General features: G+C 44.5%; 2 protein-coding genes across 2 annotated transcripts; one reads left to right on the top strand and one right to left on the bottom strand.

Moving 5' to 3' along the window:
- Positions 1-7,918: 7,918 nt before the first annotated feature.
- On the bottom strand, positions 7,919-20,970 carry UBQLN4 (ubiquilin 4). Its single transcript, XM_072427548.1, has 11 exons — positions 20,767-20,970; positions 15,326-15,477; positions 14,083-14,264; positions 13,437-13,699; positions 13,066-13,224; positions 12,329-12,548; positions 11,879-12,018; positions 11,170-11,253; positions 9,948-10,063; positions 9,384-9,552; positions 7,919-8,848 (listed from the first exon to the last, which is right to left on the bottom strand). The coding sequence occupies exons 1-11, from the start codon at positions 20,953-20,955 to the stop codon at positions 8,696-8,698; spliced, it is 1,827 nt and encodes a 608-aa protein (XP_072283649.1). The 5' UTR covers positions 20,956-20,970; the 3' UTR covers positions 7,919-8,695.
- Positions 20,971-21,409: 439 nt separating this feature from the next.
- Positions 21,410-24,569, top strand: LAMTOR2 (late endosomal/lysosomal adaptor, MAPK and MTOR activator 2). Its single transcript, XM_072427550.1, has 4 exons — positions 21,410-21,556; positions 22,169-22,331; positions 23,651-23,740; positions 23,836-24,569. Exons 1-4 carry the CDS (start codon positions 21,489-21,491, stop codon positions 23,890-23,892), a joined length of 378 nt encoding a protein of 125 aa, XP_072283651.1. The 5' UTR covers positions 21,410-21,488; the 3' UTR covers positions 23,893-24,569.
- Positions 24,570-25,415: the final 846 nt, after the last annotated feature.

Here is a 25,415-nt window from a genome sequence, read left to right as displayed (position 1 = left end):
ACTAGCTAGCCTTATGTGCGGCCAATCCCCAGCATACATACGTGAAACCCCCCAGTGACGGATCCCCACCTAATATGCATCATTCCCCCAGTGACCCCATCAGTGGCCAGTCTCTACCTATATGCATTAACCCTTCAATGACCAATCCTCAGCATACATACATAAACCCCCCAGTGACCGATCCCCACCTAATATGCGCCATTACTCAGTCATTGGACCACCACTCGGGAGTATGTGTAATAACTCCTAATAACAAATGTCAAGTGTATCAGGGTGACCCCATCAGTGGCCAGTCTCTGCCTATATGCATTAACTCTTCAATGACCAAACCCCAGCATACATACATGAACCCTCGGTGACTGATCTCCACCTAATATGCATTAATTCTTAGTGGACCTCCCCCCCCGAAGTATGTGTATTAACCCTTTAATGACAAAAGTCCTGTATATCAGGGTGACCCCAAGAGTGACCAGTCCCTGGCTTATGTGCATTAACTCCTCAGTGGCCAATATCCATCATACATGCATCACCCTTCAATGTTCAGTTTTCAGAACATGTGTTAAACCTTTTAAAACCCTCAATAATTAGCCTCCAGCATGTATGTGTTTAACCCCTCAGTGGTCAGTCATCAGTATTGATGACATTACCCATCAGTGATCAGCCCTCATTTTATGTATATTAACCCTTCAGAGGTCAGTTCAAATATGATATGACATGATAGTATATGTCCTAAATAGTGAGAACTGCAAAAAAAAAAGAGTCCATGCAATGAATTATAGACCATCTTGGTCCTGACGCATTTCGCACTTTGACTTGTTCAGGGAAGATAGAGACAAGTAACCTGATGTATCTACCAGATAATAGGGATTTTGTTCAACTTCTACCTGGTGTCAACCTTCAGCTTTACAAACTCTGGGTATATACCTGATATCGTACGAGTTTTCCCATAATCCCCACCCCTTGTTGGATACACCCCTGAAGAAGCCAAATGGCAAATCGCATTTGGTGTTTTAACTCCTCAGTGACCAGTCCCCAGTCAATGTGTGTTAACCCCTCACTGCCAAGCATATGTACCGTATACTGTCTAGTGCCCAGTCCCCACATATTGTGTGAACCCCTCAGTGTCCATTCCCAGCATATGTGGCTTAACCCATCAGTAACCAGTCTCCAGCCTATGTGTGTTAAACTGGCTGGTGTCAAGCTTCTAGAATCTGTGTGTTAACCCCTCAGTGGCAAGCACCCAGCATATGCATGTCATACTGCCCAAGTGCCCATCTTTCAGCCATTGTTAACCCCTCAGCCTATGTGTGTTTAAACTGGTTGGTGTCCAGCTTTTAGAATCTGTGGGTTAACCCCTCAGTGGCCAGTGGCCACCATCCATGTTATACCGCCCAGTGCCTATTCCCCAGCCATTGTGTTAACCCCTCATTAACCAGTCACCAGAATATGTGTTAACCCTTAGAAGCCAGTTCTCAGCATGCGTCCATTAACTCCTCAGTGGCTAGATGATGCCTTTCAATTGTTAGTTTATAATCAGCCACCTAATTATATAAAGGAGGATTCCAGGGCAAGCCAAGAGGACAACTACAAGGCATGCAGTATGAGGGTTTTAGGGTATTATCTCCATCTGCAGAACACTCAACATGTGAGAAAACAGAAAAACAATTGATTTCTGTAGCCAACACTAGCAAATTCACCTACCTAAAGGGGGCCTGTCATGAAAGAAATCCAGGAATTGCCATTGTCAACTTCAATCCATGATATGAGTGACGGCTCTGGAGCAAAAATCTAAAAAAGGATAACTTTTTTACTTTGGAGAGCAGTTGTATCAATGATAGTCCTTAACATTCATCTAAAGACATTTTTGTTTTTTATTTAAACTTTCAACTTGGCCATGTTTTTTTTTTGGGGGGGGGGGGGAGGCAATTAATCCACCAGTATGTGTTTTTGGATACCCCCCCACTAGGTGGCACCCTAAACGAGTTGTCAGTTTAGCCAGGTTATAGTTTGCAACTTAAGGTTTTAATTTTTTTATATTGACTGGAATCTACATTTAAAATTGTCCTGTAGTCAGATTTAGTTTATATATTGAGTGCAGCATGAAAAGTAATTTCCAAGTATTTATAACCTCTCATAAGGATTACATGGTTACATAGTAAGTCAGGTTGAAAAAAGACATTAGTCCATCAACCACTAGGGAAATAAACATATCCCAGATATGAAACCCTATGGACAGAGTTGATCCAGAGGAAGGCAAATAAAAAAACAGTGCTCCTTCTGCCAAGGTCTTCACCTGCTTTTGTCTCCAGGAGAATGACACCATCTATGTTGAGGAATCATAGTCTCTACCTATCTCCAAGGCTGCAATGGAAGTTTGGGGGGAGAGGAGACTTTTTCGTGCTGCAGCAGAATGGTGGCATCATCTTAGCAATGGCAAAGACCTTTTCTTATAATAAAAGGTGTTTAGTTTTGTATATTGGGAATTTATTCAGCCATGTATAACCCCTGCAATGATTCTCTGGCATTACCTATCTATACTGAAATACCTGTTTCCTACCTCTCAGCCACGTTTTAGAATCCAATCCACGCACTTATTTTGAAGTACGTGTTTGAGTGGGCTCAGCTGGGCTAATGCGCTCTTATTGTCCATGGAAATTTTTTTTCTGAATAATTCATATCACAAAAAAAGATTTTTTTTTTATATTATCAGCGGGGTAACAAAATAACCCAATTTTCCAGACGATGGCGGCATCAGTGAAAAGGTTCGGCCCCGGAGTGTAAGGCCTCGGGTCACGTAATTGGAAAAACAACATATCGGGAGGTGTTTGGGGTATTATTCCGAAACAAAAGACGAGGCCTAATTAATGCCATTTTCCCTCCGTTGAATGATTCTTTCCCCCTCTTTTTATTAATGTCACTTAAATGCATTTTTGTTCTCACAGCTATTGTGAAGTATGAGTGTCTCCAAGCTATTATCTCAACAATGGGAGACGCGTTTTATTTTTTGGCTGACGTGCAGAAGAGCTGCTATTCGAGGACAAAGCCCGGGGAGGCCATTTTGGATGGCAAAATCGTTCGGTAACATGGTGGCCCAAAGGGAGCCTTTTATATTTTTATGTTACGGAGCTGAGCTTTGGAAAATGTTTCTTGTTTTGTTTTAGAAACCAACCAGCTTCCAGGACCAGTAAGGTAACGGGCTGCACAAGGGACCCTTTTTATATTTTTCTGTTGATCTTTGGAAATTGTTTGTTTTGTATTGTTCTAAGAACGGTAACGGTCACTCACCAGTCCATTCAACACTGGTGTTCTAAATAGCCACCATCAGGGTGGGACAAGGGGTATCCGGCCCAGACCAAAACTTTTTTTTAATGCTGTAACTTTTAGACATGAGGGGCTGGAAGTTTACTTACTATAGGGCCCAGAAGTTACTAATGATGCCCCTGGATATGATTACCACCGTACAGATTGCCAAATAGCGCTCTCCACTTAACGCCTTAACTTAATAGGTCATTGGAGTTTGTTCCAAGCACCCCATGTGCCATTGATGTCGTGATCACCGGACTCAAGCGAAATGAATGGTCCAATTCCAAATATGGCGGTCAGTTCCTAAGCAAATTAGCTTATAGTATAAAGAGGCCCTGTTGTGCACTCATCAATGTCATTACAGGAAAGCAGGTAATATGTTCATTTATTCTTGCATGAGGTTGACAAAATTAGTGACAAGTTGGCGGATATACGCTTGCCCCATGTTGTGTACCTGGCTCTGCCAGCCACAGGCATTGGCTCTGATCATTGGAAGGGAGCCCGGGGCAATCCAACACTGAATAAACCATTTTTACCAGAATACTGGCTTTAGAAATCCAGTGCTGTATGTCTTCATGTCTCGTTTGCAATAACAGCTTAATTTTATTCATTCCAAATCATCTTTTGTACCGTGGAAAACATAGACAATACTGAGCAGTACAAAGACGGGACAGGATTGCATGTTTGTTACCGGTTTTGACTATCGGCTGCCAGTGTAGTGTTCAGGCCGAATCAGTTTCTTTTCACCCAACAGATCACCATAGGTCGTCCCAATACAGAACTAGATGATGTATTATTGGTGAGCAAAAAACTACCCCAGTACCTCATCCAAGACTAAGTTATGTCCCCACTGGGTGCTGCCATATTGGAACTCATTCAGTGTAAAATTACCTTTGGCCATCCCATGATGGTCACCACTGTTCATCAGTCAGGAACCAGGGGGAGTAGCTAAGAATAGACACGAGGAATTGACTTGTGCTAAAAAAAATTAAAATTTTCTTACCAGAACAGCACTGGTTCACCGGGTTAAGCTTTAGAGTTTGGAAAATGAAGAAGCATATGTGAAACTGTCAATGAAGCAAATGATAAACATACAACTAACTAATGTAAGGAATGGAGGAGCTCAGCTATGACTTACTATGTAACAATGTGGTTTATATGGGGATGCAACGGTTCCCCTTTAAATTTTACACTTTTATTATTAGGTAATGGTGCTGAAAATAAAAAATAAAAAAAAAACAGGACAAAACCATAAGAGCTGCCATTGGGGACTTTCTCTTAAAGGCTCCAGCTTCAGGGATTCCATCCAGATACAACTGGGAATCATTGACCAGGAACAAGTACTGACCTCAGTTAATACCCTTCTGGGTAAAAGGAGCCCTGGAACCTTGGGCAGATATGGAAATGGTGCAATTACCCATAGCCGCAGGACTGAGCATTAAATGTGATGGAACGCAAAAATTTGAGACCACTGGAAACACAAAAGGTAATAAAAACCTTTTCTGCATCTGGGACAAGAAAAAAAAAAGAATTGTCTCATTTTAGTACATTTATGATGGAATGTGTTGTTTGGGCTGATGTCCTTTTGTAATCTGCATTGTCCGTGGAATATTAATTACTTATCTCTCTATCCTTGCTGTAATCCAGATATCAGTTTCTTGGTCGGTCTGGAAGACTAGTGATTTTGTTGTTTCTGATATAAACATGCAAACAGCAAATCTTAGTCTCCACACTGCCTAGAAAGCTCTCTCCTGAAAAGTCAATATGGCTGACCTGGTGCCAAATAGATGGAGGATCTTTCAGTATCAATTGCATTCTAAAGGCCAGGAATGAATCTGTGTGCCAAGCTGAGCAGCTCCACATGTGTGTGATCAGAAGGCATGGCAATCACCTGCAAGACCAACTTCAGGAAAAACAATGTAATACCTTGACATGTTAAAGTAATAAAACCTAATTATATATAGAATAGTTAATGATTACAACCTGTTTTCTGTAATGTCCACTCTGCTACCGAGACCAAAAAGCAAGCCAAAACCAAGAATAGAAGGGAAATCTTTGTCAGCAAGGTGCCCTACCTGCACTCCACTTAACCTAGGTATATTCTATAATACATAAGGGTAGGTGGAGTTTTAACATAAGGATTAGGGATGATAACAAGGAAGTAGAGAACTCCCGTTATCTTTATAGTATTTTGCAGGGCTGGTGACACTCATAATAAATGGCATTACAGAACAGGCTGCTCCATTTAACACCATTGCGGCCATGGCTACACCACTCTGGAAATACAGAGGGTTGTAGAATAGGAGATTACCCTGACAGACATGGATGTTTTCCAGTCTGTATTTTACTGACTCCAGATTTGGGCTTTAACAAATCCAAGTTGCATTTGGTCCGTGTGCTTAATACTGTGTAGGTTCATTTAAAAAGTCCGGAAGCTGGACCTGGCCAAGTGGTAGGCAGAATATGTTGATACTTTAGCAAATTGTCCGAGTGCACGATCTGCAACCTTTGCTGCAAAAAAATGGAAGGGCGCTTTTAGTGTTTTCCCTTGGGAAAGAGGACTGGAAGAATGGGTTCCCCCAAAAAAAGAGGTTACTCATCCATATCCTGCAGGCAAGATAAATGTTGGCAGATTCAAATATATTTTTGCCAAGGACAGCTGGTTAAAGATCTTTCATCCTTTGTCTATCAGTATAAATACGCTTTTATAGTGTGGATTGTGAATTTCTAAGTTAAATAAAGTTTGAAGGAATAAAATGTGTGAAATCGTATTCTTATCTTTTTCACAAGAAGCAAAGGACCCATCTACACATATTGTCCATGAACTGGCATATAATGTCCAGGGTGAAGAATGGCATCAAGGCCCTGGCTTTTTGGAGCAGACACACCCTTTACCTTAATTGATCAGTCCTTAAAATTGTAATATTTGGATTGTATGCAAATCATTGCGGACCTTGCTAGTCCCCTACTGTGCAAGCTAAAATCAGGAATAAACATTTTTTAATTACAATTTATAAACTTACTTGAATCTTGCTGTTCTGGGTATTTCTTCCAGATCCAGCCTCCATGCAGGAGCTTCCCATAATAAAGGCCGCTCACTGCTGCTCAGTACTGGGTCTTGCATCCTCCTTCCTGTTACTTTACACAGGCAACTTGTATGGCAGGAGATGCTAGGTCCCTCATACAACTCCGCTCTTTGTATAATTATGTATTGATGAAGTCACATTTACCTTGCTGGGTGACCTACAAACTCCTCTAGTAAATGATGCATCTGTAGAAAAAGTCTTGTCCTCTATAATATAATGAGACATCAGATTGCTGCTCAGGGATACAAAAAGTTCAAACAAAACTTATCAAACTTTGAACTAAAGTCTGAGGGAATAATGCACTGCTGTCACACAAAACCAATAGCATTCAGTACAAGGAGGGGGGGGGAAAGGATAGGTATGTGAAAATAAGAGAGGCAGAGATAGATAGAAGTGGTAACTTTTCAATAGCTAGGTGTGTTTTGCCTTTCATTTTCCCAATGAAAATAGACTGACATTTTTAAATAAAAGCTTTCCTTTTTCATGACATACTTTATTTCAGACCCGTGAGATGGTATTACTGGGTCACCATGCTTCTGTATGCAAATCAATCCCCATTCCAGGCATAATATTTATTTTCATGGATCTAGCTAAGGAAAGGGCTGGAACCTTTTAATCCCTGTCCACATTACTTCCTCTCAGGACAGGAAGTGGTAGGAATATACTAATTTGGGAGACAATTTTTGAGCAAATCTAAGCTGACACTATGGCCCCGATTTATTGAAGCTCTCCAAGGCTGGAGAGGATATAAATCATCAGTGAAGCTGGGTGAGCAAACTTGGAATGGATCTGGTCCAGGATTAAAAACATTTGCTAACAAATAGCAAATTACTTTTAAAAAATCCATTCCATATTTGCTGGATCACACAGCTTCACTGAAGGTGTATCTTCACCAGCCCTGGAGAGCTTTAATAATAAATCTGGCCCATTGTGTCTTATTGCAATGCACTCTCCTGTTCTGGTGACAGCTCTTCCAAATTCAATGAAGACTTTACAGTGTCAGGAAGTCTCACCAATGAGGTCAGTAATAGAAACCTGGCTCTGAAGCCCAAATGACCTTTCAGTTTATACTAAATACATTCAGAGGTGTTTAATGTTTCCAACCAGCTTTCTTCAGAGAAGGACCCCTGGGGGCTGTGGTCCCCCTGCAGAGAGCCAAAAACCCTCCTAGAAAATAAGAACTGTAAGACTTTGCACACATTTTGTTGCCCCTAGAATGTTTTCAATCAGTGCAGAAGTAGCATGAAGAGCAAGATGGCTGTGCGAATGAAAAGTAAGGTAATATTTGTATTTATTTCACCCCCAGGCTAAATGAGCATTTACCCAAGCAGTGCAGTGTGGCCCCCATGCTGAGGGTGCACCGCTATTTTGCTATTATTTTAATGTACATTACCCAGCAGGAAATCTTCCTGACCCCTCTTGTAGCATGAAAAGCAGGACTTTGGAGGAACAAATCTATGGCTGACAGACTTCCCCTTTACCAATAGCTAACCAAGCACAACATCCCGAAGACAGAAACACACAAAAGCCATTTTGCCAAGATGCTTTTAGTGACCACGATCTTACGCACGGAAAAAAAAAAAAGAGGGAGCTGAAAAATATATACGCAGAATATTCCAGTTAACGAAACCAGAAAATGCGCTGACCGAGTTTTACCAGTTCGGGTGCTGCGCGGAGGGTGAAGCGGTTTATTGGAGCTCCACCGATATCATTCAGAGCTTAGCTGTTGTCTGTGCGTAAGTTCAGGAAAAAACAAAACATTTGGTTCATTGTTAAAATCAAATTCTAATGAACGTAAGACTCCACAAAGTTAGGGCAAGAGAGGCAAAAAATAATGTAAAAAAAAAAATAAAAATAAAAAAGGGGCCAAAAAAAATCCTACACGTTTCCGAGACTTCACAATAACTGCTGAGCAGTCATCTGTAGATTAGTGAGTTAAATAATTATGAGCGATTAGCACTAGTAGGCGGCATATAGACTGTCCTGTGTATTAACAGCAAGGGCGGCTGCCACGGGGTTAATGCGAGGCTGAGATTTGTGGGGTATGGAAGGGGTTGGGTGAATATTCAACGGCCCCCACCCTGCAGGGTGAAGAGTAAATGAGGTGTACGGGCCACGGTGCTGAGCACCCTTCTTCAGGAATAGCAGGGAAGTCCAATTCAGAGGTGTTATCTCGTCAGCAGCAGGACTTGACCACTTCCCATGATGCTCGACAGCGGAGGCCGGTACATGGGTCGGGATGGTACTGTTGGGATTTGGAGAGTTCCTGCATTGTCCAGATTTGGGGATGGCGTTGGTCTCTGTCATTAGGAGGGCTGAGAGCCCAACAGTCTTTCGATGGCTGCATTGATGTCTCCACCTGTTGCTATGAGCGCTTGCAGATTGGCCTCGCGGTTTATGAAGCCCATGGCATTTAACTGGTCTAACTGGGACTGGAAACGAACTTCTGGGGTCTGTCCCTGTAAAGAGTTAATAGAATATTAAAAAAATACAGATATTTAGGGGCATTCACACACAAAAAAATGTATTGTTCATCATTGCAAGAATTATAGAAAGCATCTGTCATTACCTTTCATCTGCAATCCCCTTACCCAACAAAAGACATCTAATAAGTCCCTTCCAACAACCCACATATAATCCAAAGTAATTGCTTTGCTTGACAAAATACAATGGAATAAAAGGGTTTAATGAAGTAAATTCTAAGCTGGGTGCTGTGAGTCGGTGTGAGAGGTTTGAGAGGTGGAACAAGTGTCAGACCAGGAAGAGTGATTTCTTGTGAGATGTGCAGGAGAGTTCTGGGTGACCAGTATATACCTTACAGCTACAGGACACTTTTAGCATTGGGGACACTTGTGGCTGTGGGCATCCTATGTATTGTATAAGAATGGCTATTTGGGGCCCAGGGAATGCCAAGACAAGAGTATTGGGCACTGACACACTGCCATCAGCTGATTGGTAGCAATACATACATACATATATTTCCAGCTGCCTTACCGGTGCACCTCCTCCTGCCAGGAGCTGAATCATCTGCTGCATCATCTGTTGCTGAGCATTGCTGCCCCCTGATGGAGAGGCACTGCTGGGTGTGGAGGGCGAGGTGTTTTCAGGGGCTGTGCTTCCGCTGGACGCTGGTGGCACTCCAGGGATATTGATAGAACCAAAACTGTAGATAAAAGGATGACAATGATATATATGAAAAGAAGCTTGCAAATGCTTAGCAATACAAATCCCTGCCACCTATTTGTCCTGAGCGCTCATAGTTTTTCCCAAACTAATACAGTCAACCCTTTGCCAAACTAATCCCTGACCCTCACTGATATACTACCATACAGAAAACATCCTGCCACGGTGAGTGGGATTTGAAATCCCAGCTGGTTTTTGGCATCTAAATAGTTACTACTATACTGGCACTTTCATTAAATTGAAGGGATACAGAAGGAGCAACTACAGATTTTTGTTTCACCATTTCAAGGACTGCCATGTTATGGTATGTTAAGTTTCCATATAAATGCAGCGGCTGTGATATCATTACTTCCCGGAAAATCATCATGATCTTACCTGGATAGCAGGCCGGGGGCCTCCGTCTGCAATGTCTGCAGCCCTTGCTGGATTTGGAGAAGAGCCTGCATGGCTCGGGGATTGGAAATGACAGAAAGTGATTCAGGATTCTGCATCTAGGTAAGGACACAGGAGACATGAATGTAATATAATGTGTATAATGGCTTATAATATCCCACACTGTGCAGGAGCTAGGAACATTCAGTGACTTGGAAAACATTTACATAAAGTAAGTTTCACATTTATAATCTGTTGGCAGGGACCCCCCACACCAATCAGAAGATGGTTCTTTGAGCGACTCCTGCTCATCCCACCCCTGGCCAGGGCTCAAGAATCCTAAAAGTCTCCATGACAATGTCAGAAGCCATGAGGCATTTTCGCAACCTTCATCCCCCTGGACCTCCAAGCTGTGGAAGAAGTCAGTAAACCTTATTGTGAAGGCTGTTTATATGCTTCTTTAGAACCAGGGGTTAGAGGTCATCTGAAGAATGAAAGCTGCTGCTTGTAATCACTTTGACCTTTTAAATTATTCTGCAGCTTTTGAATATGCAATGTGAGATTGGGCAGTAATGGCATGGAGTTTGCAGGTTCTCCCCGCGTCTGTGTGGGTTTCCTCCGGGTCCTCCGGTTTCCTCCCACATCCCAAAAACATGCAGTGACGGTAATTGGCTTTCCCTCAAAATTGCCCTGAGACTACAAAAAAAAATGACATATGACTATGGTAGGGACATTAGATTGTGAGCTACTTTGAGGGACAGTTAGTCACACAACTCTCGACTTTGTACAGTATATGCGGAATGGCGCTATATAAATACTGTGTAATAATAATAATATTATTAATAATAAGGGCAGATAGCTTAGTGTTACATGATTCCTAGAAAGCCAAATTATTTGCTGGCCTCAAAATATTAGGGGTCTTCAGTGGTGCCCACATTAGAATTCTCAGTTGGACCCAACCACAGAGGTCAATGAATGCGCCATGTTTACCACAATAGACTCCGGTTCATTAGTTGTTGAGTCTATCTATCTGTGTTAGTAGCATTTTTAATTTCGCCTTGTTGGAGGATAGAAGGGAAATTATCATGGAGACACAGTGGTGAGTAGAATCGCTTCCTGCAGAAAGGATTTTTTTTTCAATGAGGTCAACAGTGAGCCCTATCGAAATCCCTGTTCCAATAAACACACACATTAAGGAACCCTATAGACAGAAGGGGTCACTTACCTGCTGTAAAAAGACTGGCAGCTGAAGTCGAAGCTGTTCCTGGAGTTGGGGGTTACCAGACAGAATAGGATTATTACCAATCATCTGGGGAGAAGAAACACCACATCACTCTGTGCACTACTAAAGCAATAGCCAGAATTTCTAATTACGGAATTATAATGATCCTGTCCTGAACATCTAAGTTAACAATACTGCTGAAAGGAGAATATAAGGAAAGTATAATAACAAGGATACTAGCTTATTTTACACTAAAATGGCCAAAAGTATACCAACACCTGACCATTACACCTGAGCTTGTTGGACATTCTAACTAAAAACAATGGCCATTAACATGGAGTTGCCCCCTCGCTTTGGCTACAGCAGCCTACACTCCTCACATCAGCAGCATTACAGCACCCTGCTTCAGTGGGCACTCCTAGACAGGCTGTGGACCACCTTGGGTAACACCAAAATGTAATGCTGAGGCTCAATGACTGTAAAAACTGAAATGAATAAAAGGAATCGGCCAGCGACAGTCAGCCTGGAGTAAGAGGGATAGTGCATGTACAGTGTGAGAAGCTCACAGTGTGCAGTGATCTCAGTACAACTGTGCATAACTAATGAGAAGGCTGGAGGTCAGATTTAATAAAAGGAGTCCATCACATTCGACATCTGTAATTTTTACTTCTTCAATCAAATCATATACACATCAGGTAAATGGTCGACTCACCTGTGCAGCAAAGTCCGGATTCTGGGCGAGTGTCTGCATCATGCTGCGCATGTAAGGAGCAGAGATCATACTCTGCATTAGCTGCGGGTTCTCCGAAATCTGCTGCAACAGACCCTGCATTTCCGGGCTGTTAAACATACCTGGAAAAACAAGGAATGGATATATTAAAGTACAGTAGCCTTCACTTGTCCTGCCACTAACAGTCCATATGGAGAAGAGCTCGGAGCAGGGGAAAAAGCAGCACAGAGACAATCAGTTGTGCTGCAGTGCTTATGTATAGAAGAAACTGCCCACTGCACTCATAGGCTGGGGTAAGTTTTATATAAGTGTTACACACAGCTAAGAAATATCACATCGGCCCCTCTGCCAGAGACAGATGTGTAAATTTCAGGACGTGATGAGCAAAAACACAAATACTCCGACAGGTAAAAGCAGCAAAACGCAGCATACCTGTCCCCAGACTAGGGCCGCTGATGCCGAATGGATTAGAGATGGTAGCATTGGGCTGGGTGGTGGTGGAGCCGCTGTTCCCCTCACTGCTGGGTGTCTGACTATTAGAGGATGACGAAGGGATCCAGGGGTTGGGAAGGGGCTCGCGATTTTCTGTGCGCAGAGGCTGAGAGGCTGAACCCTCAGTGCCACCAGTAGAGGAAAATGGATTACTACCAAACTGTAAAAAATAAAACCAAGAAAGAGAATGAGGAAAGAAAAGAACACAACACAAATCAAGAATTCAATCAAATGCAACTCTCAGTTCCCTACAGCCTGCTTACAAAACCAAAAGTCTTGGTCACATGACTACAGCTGTTGGAATGGATCTGTCAGCCTGAGCCGTGATCCTTCATGTCAGACAGACATCACCTAGCCATACACCTAAGTGCTTGGTCACATGATGTCTGCTATAGGAAAGAATAAACCAATCTGAGCTCTTATTCTTCTTGTCAGACATCACCTGGCCACACATCTAGGTCTTTAGTCACATGATGTCTGCTTTAGGAGAGGAAAACCCAATCTGAGCTCTGATTTAGAGTTTCAATGCAACTACCCAGATGTATAACTTCTGCACTATTTCATCCCAAAAAACCTTGTTAGTGTCCTCTACTGGCAGACAGGAGGTATAGAAGCCAGCTGGAAAAGGTAAGCTCATCAGCTCCCTCTGCTGGTGGGCAAAAGAAGACCTCTGTTACCTGCTCTCTGGCTGCACTGAACATAGGTTCCTGTATGTCAGTGTACATGCGGCGTAAGGCGTTGTAACCTCCAGGGATGCTCTCCAGATTGCTCAGGGCTCGGTCCTGGTTTCTCATCATCTCTTGCATCATGGCTGGGTTGCGTGCAAGCTCCATGGTCTACATTAAAAAATGTAAAAGAACCGTTGTTATACATACAGATGACAGACATAGCCAAGCAGTGTCCAAATGGAGTAGCTCGGGTAAGGAGGAGAAGTGTAGGGATGGTGGACAAAGCCATGCAGTACCCATAGCTCACAAAGTGGATATAAAAAGTGCGCAGTATAAGGAGCTCAGCTAAGCAGGGCAGAAAGTTTCATCACAACTCATACCTGTCTCATGAGCTCAGGGTTGTTGAGCATGTGGCTGATTTCCGGGTTCCTCTCCATAAGCTGCTGCATCTGAGGGTTGGCCATTATCATCTGCCTCATGAGATCCGGGTTGGACATCATATTCTGCACCAGGGGGTTCTCCATAATCTGGGACAGCATCTCAGGGTTGGACATCAGCTGTCGCTGCATTTGTTGCTGGAGCTCCATGAAGTTGGCCGAACCCATGCCTAGGTTGCCCAGTCCAGCCAGGCCTCCGAATCCAGCTAGAAAAAAAATACGAATTAAAGGACTAAAAAAACAATCAGGAATGGGTATATGAAGGAGTCTGAATTGTGACTTGTTAGTGTAGTAAACCAACAGGCACTGTAAGTGATGCCTGTAAATGCCCATCTGCAACCCATGAAAGAGGCAATGATCCCACTTCATGAGCCGGGCAGGTAAAAGATTATTGACTGGTTATACTAGCTTTCCAATTTCATCAGTATTTTCCCCAGAAATTGGGTGGGTGGGATGAAGTTGTAGGCAAGTGACAGCCCTGGCTACCGTAAAAGTGCTGGGTGGTGCATCCAGCTAAAGGGGGCCAGGGAGAACACTGTTCACGTTTATTATCCCTGCAGATTTTCACCAGCACAGCGATCATACGTACTTAGGATGCTTGGAGGAGAGTTTCTGTCCTCTGTGGTCCCAGTGCTTGCTCTAGGGGTCCCTGCGTCAGCGACAGGGCTGGTGTGTGTAGGGGGGGAGGTATTTCCTGCAGGAGGAGAGGCGGCGGTGGAGGCAGCAACTGCAGCTGCGGTGGCGGCCGCTGTGGCCGAGGGGTCCTGGGATCTGTAAAATTAAATCAAATAATTAACAAGATCCAAGATTTCTCAATATTATAATGCCTGGCAATCCTGCCATGAAGCTCCTTGGTCAGGCACTACGTGCTATATAGGGCGACGTTCTGCTCTGGTCTACCAATTGTGGCCATTTAAATACGCAATAAATAGATGTGTTGTCAGTGATAAACGTCAGCCACGTTGGTGTGCATGTGAACAGATAAGCTCTCTAATTGGAAGTACAGTATGAGATGCACCTGACTAGTCACAACTACGTCATTGTTTGGGAAGGGGGGGAATGTTGTTTGGTTGTCTGGTTCCATACAGAGGGTAGAGGTTTTATTCTGAAGCCTACTGGTGACCAGAATAACTAAACCCACTTCCTCTGAGCCCAGATCATCATGGACCTTGCCCCAGGGTGTGACTGGAAATTGAAAGAAGCATGTGGAGTCTGAAGTGCTCATCTCTTGGTCATGGAATACTCCTGATCAGCATATGAACCGATGTGCTGATTTATGCTCTTGCACTTCACCCCTGCTGTACAGGGACTGCCTTTAGGTCAGAAGAAGACCATGATGAAGTTTTATTGTTGGGTCTGAATCCACCAGCACTGACAATGGCACTGTTTCCTGAGACGTCCAAAGATCAGGAAGCTCCAGATACCAGGCAAGCAAACAGTATAGACTCCACTATATTTGTTTTGGGAGCAGCTGAGCACAAACTACAGACCACGTGGATTCTTTATTGACCTACAAATGAAAGCCTGGGGGGGGGGGCAAACTGGTAAATGCAGAATGAAATACAAATATTGGATCTGCATTTCCTTCCATTCAGTCCAGAGATTCACACAGCTCTGGCACACAGTTCTGGACCGGGGGAAGGAGAAGCCGAAGACTGATAAGCTAGACCCCCCCCTCCCCCCTCCATCTTTTTTCTCCTATAGGATTTTAGTTGGCAGATGAGCTCTGCTCCTTGTATTGCTTCTGTTGCTTAGAATTCAACATTCAAAATACATTAAATGATGACCCAGCAAGGGGAGACAGACAGGTTTTCCCGTCTTTTGTCACTCACTTCTGTGCCGTCTTGATCACTAGGTGAACGGTGAGACCGTCTTTGATGCCGTGCTGGTTGAGCGTGTCGCCATCTTTCAAGATCTTCCCGGCAAAGATCAGAACCAGCTGATCCTTCTTGGCTTTGAACCGTCTGGAGATCTCCTCTTTGAACTGCAAGAAACAAGACCAGATTACAAATTTATCAGATAACTCCAAGATTGTCATAAAAAGTAAAAAAAAAAACACAGATAGAGAAGAACAGTGGGAGGGACCTAAAAGCACCGCCCACTACAGGCTGTGTATAGAAAATAAATTACAGAGGGGGCGGAAACAAGACCAAGGCATACAGTCCTAGAAAAGCGAGAAGTGACCAGTCTTAAAATCAGGAAGTTCCTGCATAAAAGAGAAACGTCAATGGATTCCCTTACAGACCTGGAAGAAATGCATAAAGAATACTAAGATTCAAGTTAAAAAAACAAACAAGACCATACAATCCAGCAAACCTGGAACGGATCTGGCCAATGATTAAAAATATTTGCCAAATGATTTTTGAAGAAATTCATTCCAGGTTTGTTAGATCACTCAGGTTCTCTCATGTTAGTCTATCATATTTATCTTTTATAAATCAGGCTCAAAGTCGGAAGATAAAGCTTGAGAGGTGGCTGAATGCACTACATTCACTGTGTCATGGAGGCCGCTATACCCTGACCCAGGCCAGCGGGGTATTATCTGGTTGGAGTTTCACTTTAACGTGAGCACAACAAACGGAAAAGCAAATACCAGTAGCCAGGGTCGGCTACATTAAAGTGAACCTGTCCCCCTATCTTGTATGGGCAAAGTACAAACTGACTTCAGGTCTGTATTTCCATGCTTTCATGTTAAACAGTAGCAGTTATCGATCGAAAAACAAATAACTTCCCATTCTTCAGATAACCCTGAGCGGATCCCCTGGGGGGCACGGTGCACATAATACTGGCAGAAACGTATTCTGAATATATATCTACCCCGGGGTTCCTCGAGCAATTTGTGCTTCTCAAGTCAGTTTAAGTGACACCAATGATCTTTTTTGCTATCTGTAAGAGTGACATTGTTCCCAATGGCCAGCAATGTAAGAGGCATTCTTCCCACTGACCACCACACTAATATACTGTGATCTGTGGATTTAGTAATTATAGCAGGGGGTTCCCTGAAGACCTGAAAGTTATTTCAATGGTTCCCCCGTAGTAATAAGGTTGAGAGAGGCTGTAAGGGCAGAGTACAGGTGGAGAATGAGAATCGCCTTCAGGTTTGTTTTCCCATCTTTGTCCCGCTGAGGAGGAACTTCCTGTCCTGAAGGAGATTTCTCTCAACTCCCTGGAGTTGAAATCTCTCCAAATTGGGATTGGTTGTTAGGAAATCCCCGTAGTGCTGATAGGTGGGTGTCTACACATCTGGATATATAGTGTATGTGAATCTACATTTCTCATTCATGATTTATTCTGGTTCCAAAACTTTAGAGCACCCCTTATTCCCCAGTGGAATCTGCTGCAGGTTATTGTTGGATGGGGTGAGGAACCTTTGGAAGCCCCAGTGATGATTCTCCTTCTGTAGGACATCCGGCTTCCCCATCACTGGGGCTTCCAAAGGTTCCTCACCCCATCCAACAATAACCTGCAGCAGATTCCACTGGGGAATAAGGGGTGCTCTAAAGTTTTGGAACCAGAATAAATCATGAATGAGAAATGTAGATTCACATACACTATATATCCAGATGTGTAGACACCCACCTATCAGCACTACTATATGGCCATACGTATTAGGAAATCTCTCCAAATGATGGCGCTCAGGTGCTTTCATAGTGTACGGACGGTTTTGCTACAGCAAGGTCAGCAAACTTTTTTGGCCACTAGGCCATTTCAGTGGTAGGCAGGAGCACACTAGGCCGGACTCTCTCTCAAGCCCCGCCCTAATGGCTCCGCCACCACTAGGAACGCCCCCCTGAAAGAAATCCCTCTCCTCCGCAATACATATGCAAATAGGGAAGGGAGCCACCACACAGAGACTGAAGAGCCACATGCCGCTCCTGAGCTCCCACAGTTTGTTCCGGCTGCGGGTTGACCGCAGGCATTAGCGTGGATCGGCCAGGGAGAGTTAGGAACAAACTACCGGCTAGGCTGTATCTGGCCTAAAGGCCGGAGTTTGCCGACTCCTGTGCAACAGCATACAAAGACAATGGTCCTCCTCGAACTTTGGGGTCACGCTTTGGTGGGGGCCTTTCTCTGCCCCTCCATGGCTGTGATCTGTGTACAGAGCCAGCTTCATGAAGATGAAATAACCAGGTTGAGGTTTTGGAACCCTATCAAAGTCCTATGGGGACCCTGGGGACCCCGCCACGAGCCAACCAGGTGGGGACCCCGCCACGAGCCAACCAGGTGGGGACCCCGCCACGAGCCAACCAGGTGGGGACCCCGCCACGAGCCAACCAGGTGGGGACCAGGCCAAGCATATTATCCATTCACCTGAGTTTCGCCTGATGAAATAGTTGTTTCTTCCAGCTATTAGCTATTACTTGCTTAGCAGCCAAAAATACATACATACATGTAATATACAAAATAGAGCTGACCATGGATCCTTGGGAATATAAATTTGAAATAACCCATTCAAAGGTTTAAACACCCTGCTCCAGAATCTATTACCAAAAGGACTCGTCCACCAGGTATGTATAACGATCCCTTCCTCCTGACAGCCCCGGAAACATAACCCTGAACCTTGACCTGGAAGATGTTTCAGCAGAAAAGCTACCATGTACCATCTCATCATGACTTTTAATGCTGACTCAATGGTTGTAACATTTCTTGAACATGTACATAAAGCTTCCTTTTTATCAGAAATCTGTAATTATAAACACGCCTGGTATTTTGCAATCATCAGGAGACTCATTAAACAAAGATTTCTCAGTGTGATCACCAACAGAGCAGCTCTGGGGAAATCTCAGCTGTTTCAATAGAAGGCTACAATTGCAACATTATATCTGAAATGACCCCGCCACCTCAGCTGTGCCAAAGCTCAACAACAACACAAAAAAAGCGATTTCACCAGGACTGGGTGAGGCGAGGAGGAGATGGGAAATAAGGGTGCAGCACCCTAACACAGAGCAGTACTTCCTTACTCTACCAATATGCTTCAGGCACCGGAGGGAGAGATTAAAACAGCACAGAACCCAATATGTCATTATGACTGTAAGTGGTTCTGGAGAAAACCCACATGTGTCTATAAGTCCAAATATTAAAGACCTGATACAAGAATAACGCTGAGTGTTGTACGTGAAATGTGCAGCTTCAGGATTTTATTTACAGAGGGTGATCTATATTGTCCATGTCTGTGTCCGCTACCATTCCGCCAGCAAGTCAGCCATGACCAATACAATGAACAAGAACCCCGCACTAACTTGGCATCACATAGCTACCATTCCAGGCCCAATGACACAGCGCAGGAATCCGGAGGAACAGGCCATATGAAGCAATAGGCTTTCAGTCTGGAATGAATCCAGCTCTGATATGTATGATCTTTGAAGGCTTAGAGGTTGGCGATGGCGAAAGCGTTGCGTTCCATTGAGAGATCAGAATCTTTACCCTTCCCGAAAACAAGGATGACCCCCATCAGCTGACCCAACACACCACAATCTGTCTGGGGAACCAATTGGCCGCTGGCTTAAAAAAAGTTTACCTGCGAAGATTACTATGCAAGACCTCAGGAACCCCAAACTCCCAGAATGACAGTGAAGAGTCCCTAGGTGCCCCTCCCATACACGCCATCACGGTGCCCACAGTCCCATACACGCCATCACAGTGCCCACAGTCACATACATGCCATCACGGGCCCACAGTCCCATACACGCCATGAAGTCACCCCACACTCAGCATCAATGTACCCCACAGTCCCCAGTCCTAAAGCTACCTCTAAGGCACAGTTAGGCCATCTGAAGGATCATGGCTAGCCAAGGCTCGAGATGACCCATGCAGGAACCCAAGACACTCCACTAACCCCGTTATGACACCTGGGTCCCCAAGGTGCCCGTAGGTGAGCAGTGCCGAAACCTAAATTACTCCACAATCCCTTAGATCCCATCTAGGGAAATAAAGTAACGTGACCCCAATGAACCCAAAGCATTCCACACTTTCAGACACTTCACCCAAAAAATCCCACGATCCAAGAAGGTCCATTCAGTATTATTATTAATAATAAACAGGATTTATATAGCGCCAACATATTACACAGCGCTGTACATTAAATAGGGGTTGCAAATGACAAACTAATACAGACAGTGATATAGGAGGAGAGGACCCTGCCCCGAAGAGCTTACAATCTAGTATCCAAAGCCGCCTCAATCTCCCAGTTAGGCCATCTATGGTACCCATCAACCTCAACCCCAAACTCTCTACAATCCTAGTTATCTCACAGAACCTTATACATGCAGACGAGCCATCCAAGAACCCCATGGAGTTCCTGAGTCTCAGACACCCCGTCTAAGATTCATCTGAGGACCCAAAGAATCACAAAGTCCCAGATGATCCATTCAGTATCCAAAGACCCCTCAAACACCCAATTAGGCCATCTGAAGACCATGGTAGCCCATGACTGAACCCAAGACACAATATATCTGTTGCGCCTGGGCACCCCGTCTTCAGATGAACCCAATGCATTCCATAGATGAGAGCTCAAAATACCCCACAAATCGAATAGACCAGACCTGGGGCACCACAATGGACCCTCCATTGGATGAAGAGTGCCCACATACCGAGACCAATCATATAGGGACACTCTCAAAGATCCCACCTGAGAAAACAAGGTGACGTGATATCTGGACACCTCTGAGGGCCCAAGAAATCGCACAGAACCAGATGATACGTCCGATACCTGGCCTACATCCGATATGTGGCCTAAGCCACCTGGAACTTCAGGTTTGGCCATCTAAGGACCATGGTACCCCATGACTCCCAATGATCTCCAGGAGGAACTCAAGACACTCCACAAATTATCTGTAGCCCCTGGGCACCCCATGTCCTCAGGTGTCCCATTCAAGGACCCCAAAGCATTCCATACTTCCATCAGTGGGCCTAAGGTACCCCACAGACCTGGACACCCAGTCCGGGGGTGACCCTCCTGGGGCTGAAGGGTGCCTCACATACCCAGACGAATTCCATTGGGTCTTGAGGCAGCCCATACATCCCGCCGACCAATCCGGTTGCTTAGAATCCTCTCACAGGAATTGGAGGCAACACCTGGATAAAATACGAAGCCTGATAGGTTGCTATGGGCAAATGAAAATCAGTTGCCCATAGCAACCACTTTTACTTCTCAGCAGCATTAGAAGCAGACAGCACCTGGCATGTTACTATAGGCAACAGCAACCCATGTGCTTTATTTGAATATCTCTTGTCAGATGCTCCCCATTCCCCATTTCTGCCCCTCTCCTCTCACCTCTTTCACACTCGCCGTCTCCCCTATAACAATCTCCTCTTTGTCTTTCGGTGTCTTCACAGTGACACGAATAAGGCCCTTGCCCGGCGCACCGTCACCATCAGCGCCACTCTCCGCCATCTTCAGCACACCCGCCCACCCAGAGGAGGAGCGCACGAGAATGAGCCCGCCGTGCTTTGTCTGAGCCATATTAGCGAGCCCCTAGCGGCCCGGAGGACTCTGCGCACATTGCATGCTGCGTCATCCTACGTACCATCCGACCACCTTCAACCAATCACTGCGTCGCTGCGAAAAGAGGCGTGAAACGCATTCAGCTTCTCCATCACCATGGTACTAAAATCAACCAATCATCCGTCAGTATTGATTTTCGAACAGAGGCTCGACCCGCATCGTTCTCGCTTTACCATGGCGATTAACCAATCGCAGCTCTGTGTTCCTCCACTTGAGGCTTGAAACGCACCTTGCGTTCCAGGGCCCAACTTGTTTCCATAACAACTCATGCCTCCTAAAAAAATTAGTCATTAAACTCCTAAATTCTTTATTATTTCAGTAACGTTGTTACGTTTCCTAGCACCTGAGTGTACAAAGTCTTGTAAAGTTGCATTTTGGAATAGTTTAGTAGCCGAGGTGGAGGACTGGGAGGGGTGAGGTCACATGATACGATCTTATGACTGCAGGAAGCAGAGCTGTGTGATTGTGCTGAAGCAGTGTGCTGGATTATTATGTTGAGACCCAAAGCTCTGACCCAGGTGCTCAGCCAGGCCAACACTGGGGGTGTGCAGAGCACTCTGTGAGTATGACACTTCCATTCCTCCCCCTGGGGCCTAGGCCCAGCCCTGACCCTTAATAAAGGGGGAACAGACATGCAACAGGTTCTCTTTAAAGCCCAACTACTGGTGCTGCCCTCAGTTGTCATGGGCCTGTGGTCCAGTCATCCCCTTCGTCTATGGGAACTCATGTACCGGCGCTATGCAATGCACAGCTAGCTGTAAAAATCCTTAAAATGCTAAAAAATGCCCAATTGAGGCATTCAAATATATTTCAAGGTGCCCAAAATATGCCCAGAAATGCACACTGGCACCATTCGTAGATGGGTGTCATCTGAGATCCCTACAACTTGCATTGCTGTGGCCCCTAAAGAATGCAGGAAAAACGAGAGTGCCAGGGATATAACATGAGTCTAGTAAGTGTTCATTGCACACGGCGGAGGGCCCCGGGCTACCGGTATATCTCTGGCACTCACAATTCAAAGTCAGTGGGGACTGAGCCATGGTATATCTCAGCAATGGTGTCCCCGAGATTTATAAAAAGCCCGAAAGTCACTGCCCCCCCCCAGACTTCTCCTATTGGACTGACTGCTGATAAAAGTACCTAGCTGACCTCTTGTGTTTGTTTCTTCCAGGCTCCTGAACAATGAAGGCTCTCTACTTGCATATTCTGGTTATGGTGACACAGATGCCAGAGTTACAGCTGCTATTGCTAGCAACATTTGGGCTGCCTATGATAAAAATGGACACCAGGCCTTCAACGAGGACAACCTTAAATTCATCCTTATGGACTGTATGGTGGGTGATGCCGCAGCTGTACATGTTAAAGTATAGATCCGGGAAAAAGCTATTTTGTAGCTTTGCATAGGACGGAGAAGGATCAGAACTTTGTACTGCGGTCTATGACTTCTTTAAAATTATTTCCCCTCGATTACTGTCATGGGAAAAAAAAATCCCAGACAGGAAGTGAAGGGAGGGATTATAGCCAGAAAATCTATTTGATGCCAACTTGGACGGCCACGGAAATTTGTGGTTCTCAGGTCGATGTAGGAGACACCAAGCGTGAATGTCATCTCTGTAAGGATGATATTCTTCCCACTGGTCAACAATGTAAGAGGCATTCTTCCTACTGACCACCACACTAATATACTGTGAGCTGTGGATATAGGAATTATAAAAGGGGTTCCCCAAAGACCTGAAAGGGTGGCTCAGTGGTTAGCACTCTGGCCTTTGCAGCGCTAGGTCCCAGGTTCAAATCTTGGCCAGGACTCTATCTGCATGGAGTTTGCAAGGTTCCCCTCGTGTTTGTGTGGGTTACCTCCGGGTACTCCTACATTTAAAAAACATGCAGTTAGGTTAATTGGCTTCTCCCAAAATTGACCTTAGAATGTATAATTGATATACAAATATGGTAGAGACATTAGATTGTGAGCTCCTTCGAGGAACAGCTAGTGACATGACTATGGACTTTGTACAGCGCTGCGTAATATGTTGGCACTATATAAATACTATGTAGTAATAATAATAATATCAGGGTTCCCCCATGTGCTGAAATGCTGCATTAGCTGTAAGTAGAGATCAGGCAGGTGTTGCAATTATAAGCCACACAGACGGACAATTTGCAATGCACCATGGGACACCTGGGAGTAGTCACAGGTTTTTTACGGGGCTTTATCCAGCAAATATAAACCATTATAGGCACAGATCTAGATTATTATGTTTGCCTTGCACAGGAAATTAGGGGGACATTGGACTTTAGTCTCAGTCAGGGGTTTCGGTGGACTTTTGGATTTGTAAGGTATTTTGACCATTGTAGCCTTAGGTCAAGCCAGGTGGAAGCTAGAGCTTGGCAGGACCGATACATTACAAGTGGAGGGCAGGACGAATGGAATGCTGAGCTGCAGGCTTTTGAGCAGTGCGATCACCCTGTAAATATCACAGCAGGGTGGGGATAATAAAACCTGTCATTTGTGATTTTATAATGATATTGTCTTTTTTTTCATACGGAGCCTCACTTTAAGGGTAACCGGCATTGCAGTGGTCTGATCATTAAACACTAGGAGACTGGGGGGCAATGGGTCCCAGGCTGATTTTGTGTCCGTTGCTGTCCCCTACAGGAAGGCCGTGTTGCGATTACAAGAGTGTCCAATCTGCTGCTGTGCATGTATGCCAAAGAGACTGTTGGATTTGGCATGCTGAAGGCAAAGGTAATTATTATTATTATTATTATTATTACCAGTTGATTTTATATCTTCATCTTTAAGATGTGCAGCTTATGAACAAATTTCTCTCTTTATTTCAGGCCCAAGCTTTAGTGAGTTACCTGGAGGAGCCTCTCAATCAGGTGTCTGCGAGTTAGGAGGAGCGAGGGGCGCTTACAACCCCAGCGGAATGTGCGGGACAGCCAATGCGTGAAAGCCTGGTCATTGCCGATTACACGTGATGTCATACATGATGCCTCCGCCAGCCTGTTCAATCCTGCACAGCAGACAGCCTATCACTGTATATCATTTTCATATCAATAGCATCATTAAAGGGAACCTGTCACTTCGCTTAATAATGCAAAGTGCCAGGTTCTCCTAAATGCCCACCCACTGATTCTTATCTCTGCCGCTTTGGACTTCATAAATACCTGGCGTGTCTAGGTATGGGGGGAGCATGTGACCTTCTACCCTTCCCCAAGTAGGCATTGGTCAGGGCCGTTCATTACCAGGCCCACTGTACTGTCAGATGGTGAAGGAATCATGTCAGGGATGGTGGGACGGAGTGGCAGAGGTGAGCATCAGTATGGGGCATGTCATCGAAGAGAACCTGTCACTATCCTTCATGGACAAAATACCAGATTCCCTTTTTAACATTACCAGTTTGTGTTGAACATTGTACATCATTGCTGTAAAAAAGGCAGAAATATATAATTGCACCCTTCTCGTTCTGTACTGCAAAAAGTGTATCGAAAGACTCAGAAATATGTATATAAGGCCAAACTTTTGTGGAAGAAATGAAAAGAAAAATAGTAAAAGGTATTTAAATATGAAACAGTTTAATGTGTGTTATGTTCAGCGGCTGATTGCTGGTAAAGTTGACCTGTCATTTTCCTGAATATATTTCTGATGTGTCACAATCTACAGCAACAGTATAGTTTTTTAGAAAAGCTCCAATGTTTTTGGTGGAGCTCCAGTCCAGTGACTAGGATGCAATGATGTCATCAGTCTGATGCAGGCAGGAGGTGGCATTTCCTCAGTCTCCACTCCCCAGTGATCACTTATGCTTCATGTTGTAACTTTGTAAGGTGAAAAGCTGCAGCAAGGGCTGATCTGAGTCAGAAATGAGCAATCACTGTCAAGAACGGGGCAGGCACATGATTTTGATATCTCCAAGCCAGCATCTTGGGGCTGGAAGTAGATTGTGACCCTCAATGATACCTGAACAAAGCTAACTTGGTCTTCTGGAAAGAAAAGCAGGTGTCAGGGGGAGTTCACTGTGACCTCTCAGCTATAATAGTTACCTGGAAGTGTTGCAGTAACGCATTACCCTTTGTTGCCTTTTCTTACCCTATCTTCACTCTTCTCTTCCATAACACACTTTCTGTCCACGGGTGACAACACACACTTGCTGTACTGTATTTATAAAGGTGCAGTGTTGTTACTGTAGACAGAAGACATCCTTCTCTGCTCCTCCATAACCAGTAGACCTTCCATGACTGTCCTTATTCTTGTTGCACTTTTTGTTTTAATGCACATTATTATTATTTTTAATAATAAACACTATTTTTATAGCGCCAACATATTACGCAACACTGTACATTAAATACGGGTTGCAAATTACAGACAGTGACACAGGAGGAGAGGACCCTGCCCCGAAGAGCTTACAATCTAGGAGGTG

Source organism: Pyxicephalus adspersus, chromosome 12 (assembly GCF_032062135.1).
Source record: "Pyxicephalus adspersus chromosome 12, UCB_Pads_2.0, whole genome shotgun sequence".
Classification (NCBI taxonomy): domain Eukaryota; kingdom Metazoa; phylum Chordata; class Amphibia; order Anura; family Pyxicephalidae; genus Pyxicephalus; species Pyxicephalus adspersus.
Note: the sequence above shows the minus strand (reverse complement) of the source record. Positions and strands in the feature narration are given on the sequence as shown.

Bases quoted from the DNA above. Each gene is read 5' to 3' on its own strand.
- UBQLN4 (XM_072427548.1), bottom strand. From the start codon at position 20,955: ATGGCTCAGACAAAGCACGGCGGGCTCATTCTCGTGCGCTCCTCCTCT. The intron at 10,064-11,169 runs GTAAGTGACCCC...GTCCTTACCTAG, and splicing joins TGCCAGTCTTTTTACAGCAG to ATGCAGAATCCTGAATCACT. The intron at 8,849-9,383 runs GTAAGGCAGCTG...AACTCTTTACAG, and splicing joins TGGCAGGAGGAGGTGCACCG to GGACAGACCCCAGAAGTTCG.
- LAMTOR2 (XM_072427550.1), top strand. From the start codon at position 21,489: ATGTTGAGACCCAAAGCTCTGACCCAGGTGCTCAGCCAGGCCAACACT. The intron at 21,557-22,168 runs GTGAGTATGACA...TGTTTCTTCCAG, and splicing joins GGGGGTGTGCAGAGCACTCT to GCTCCTGAACAATGAAGGCT. The intron at 22,332-23,650 runs GTGGGTGATGCC...TGTCCCCTACAG, and splicing joins TCATCCTTATGGACTGTATG to GAAGGCCGTGTTGCGATTAC.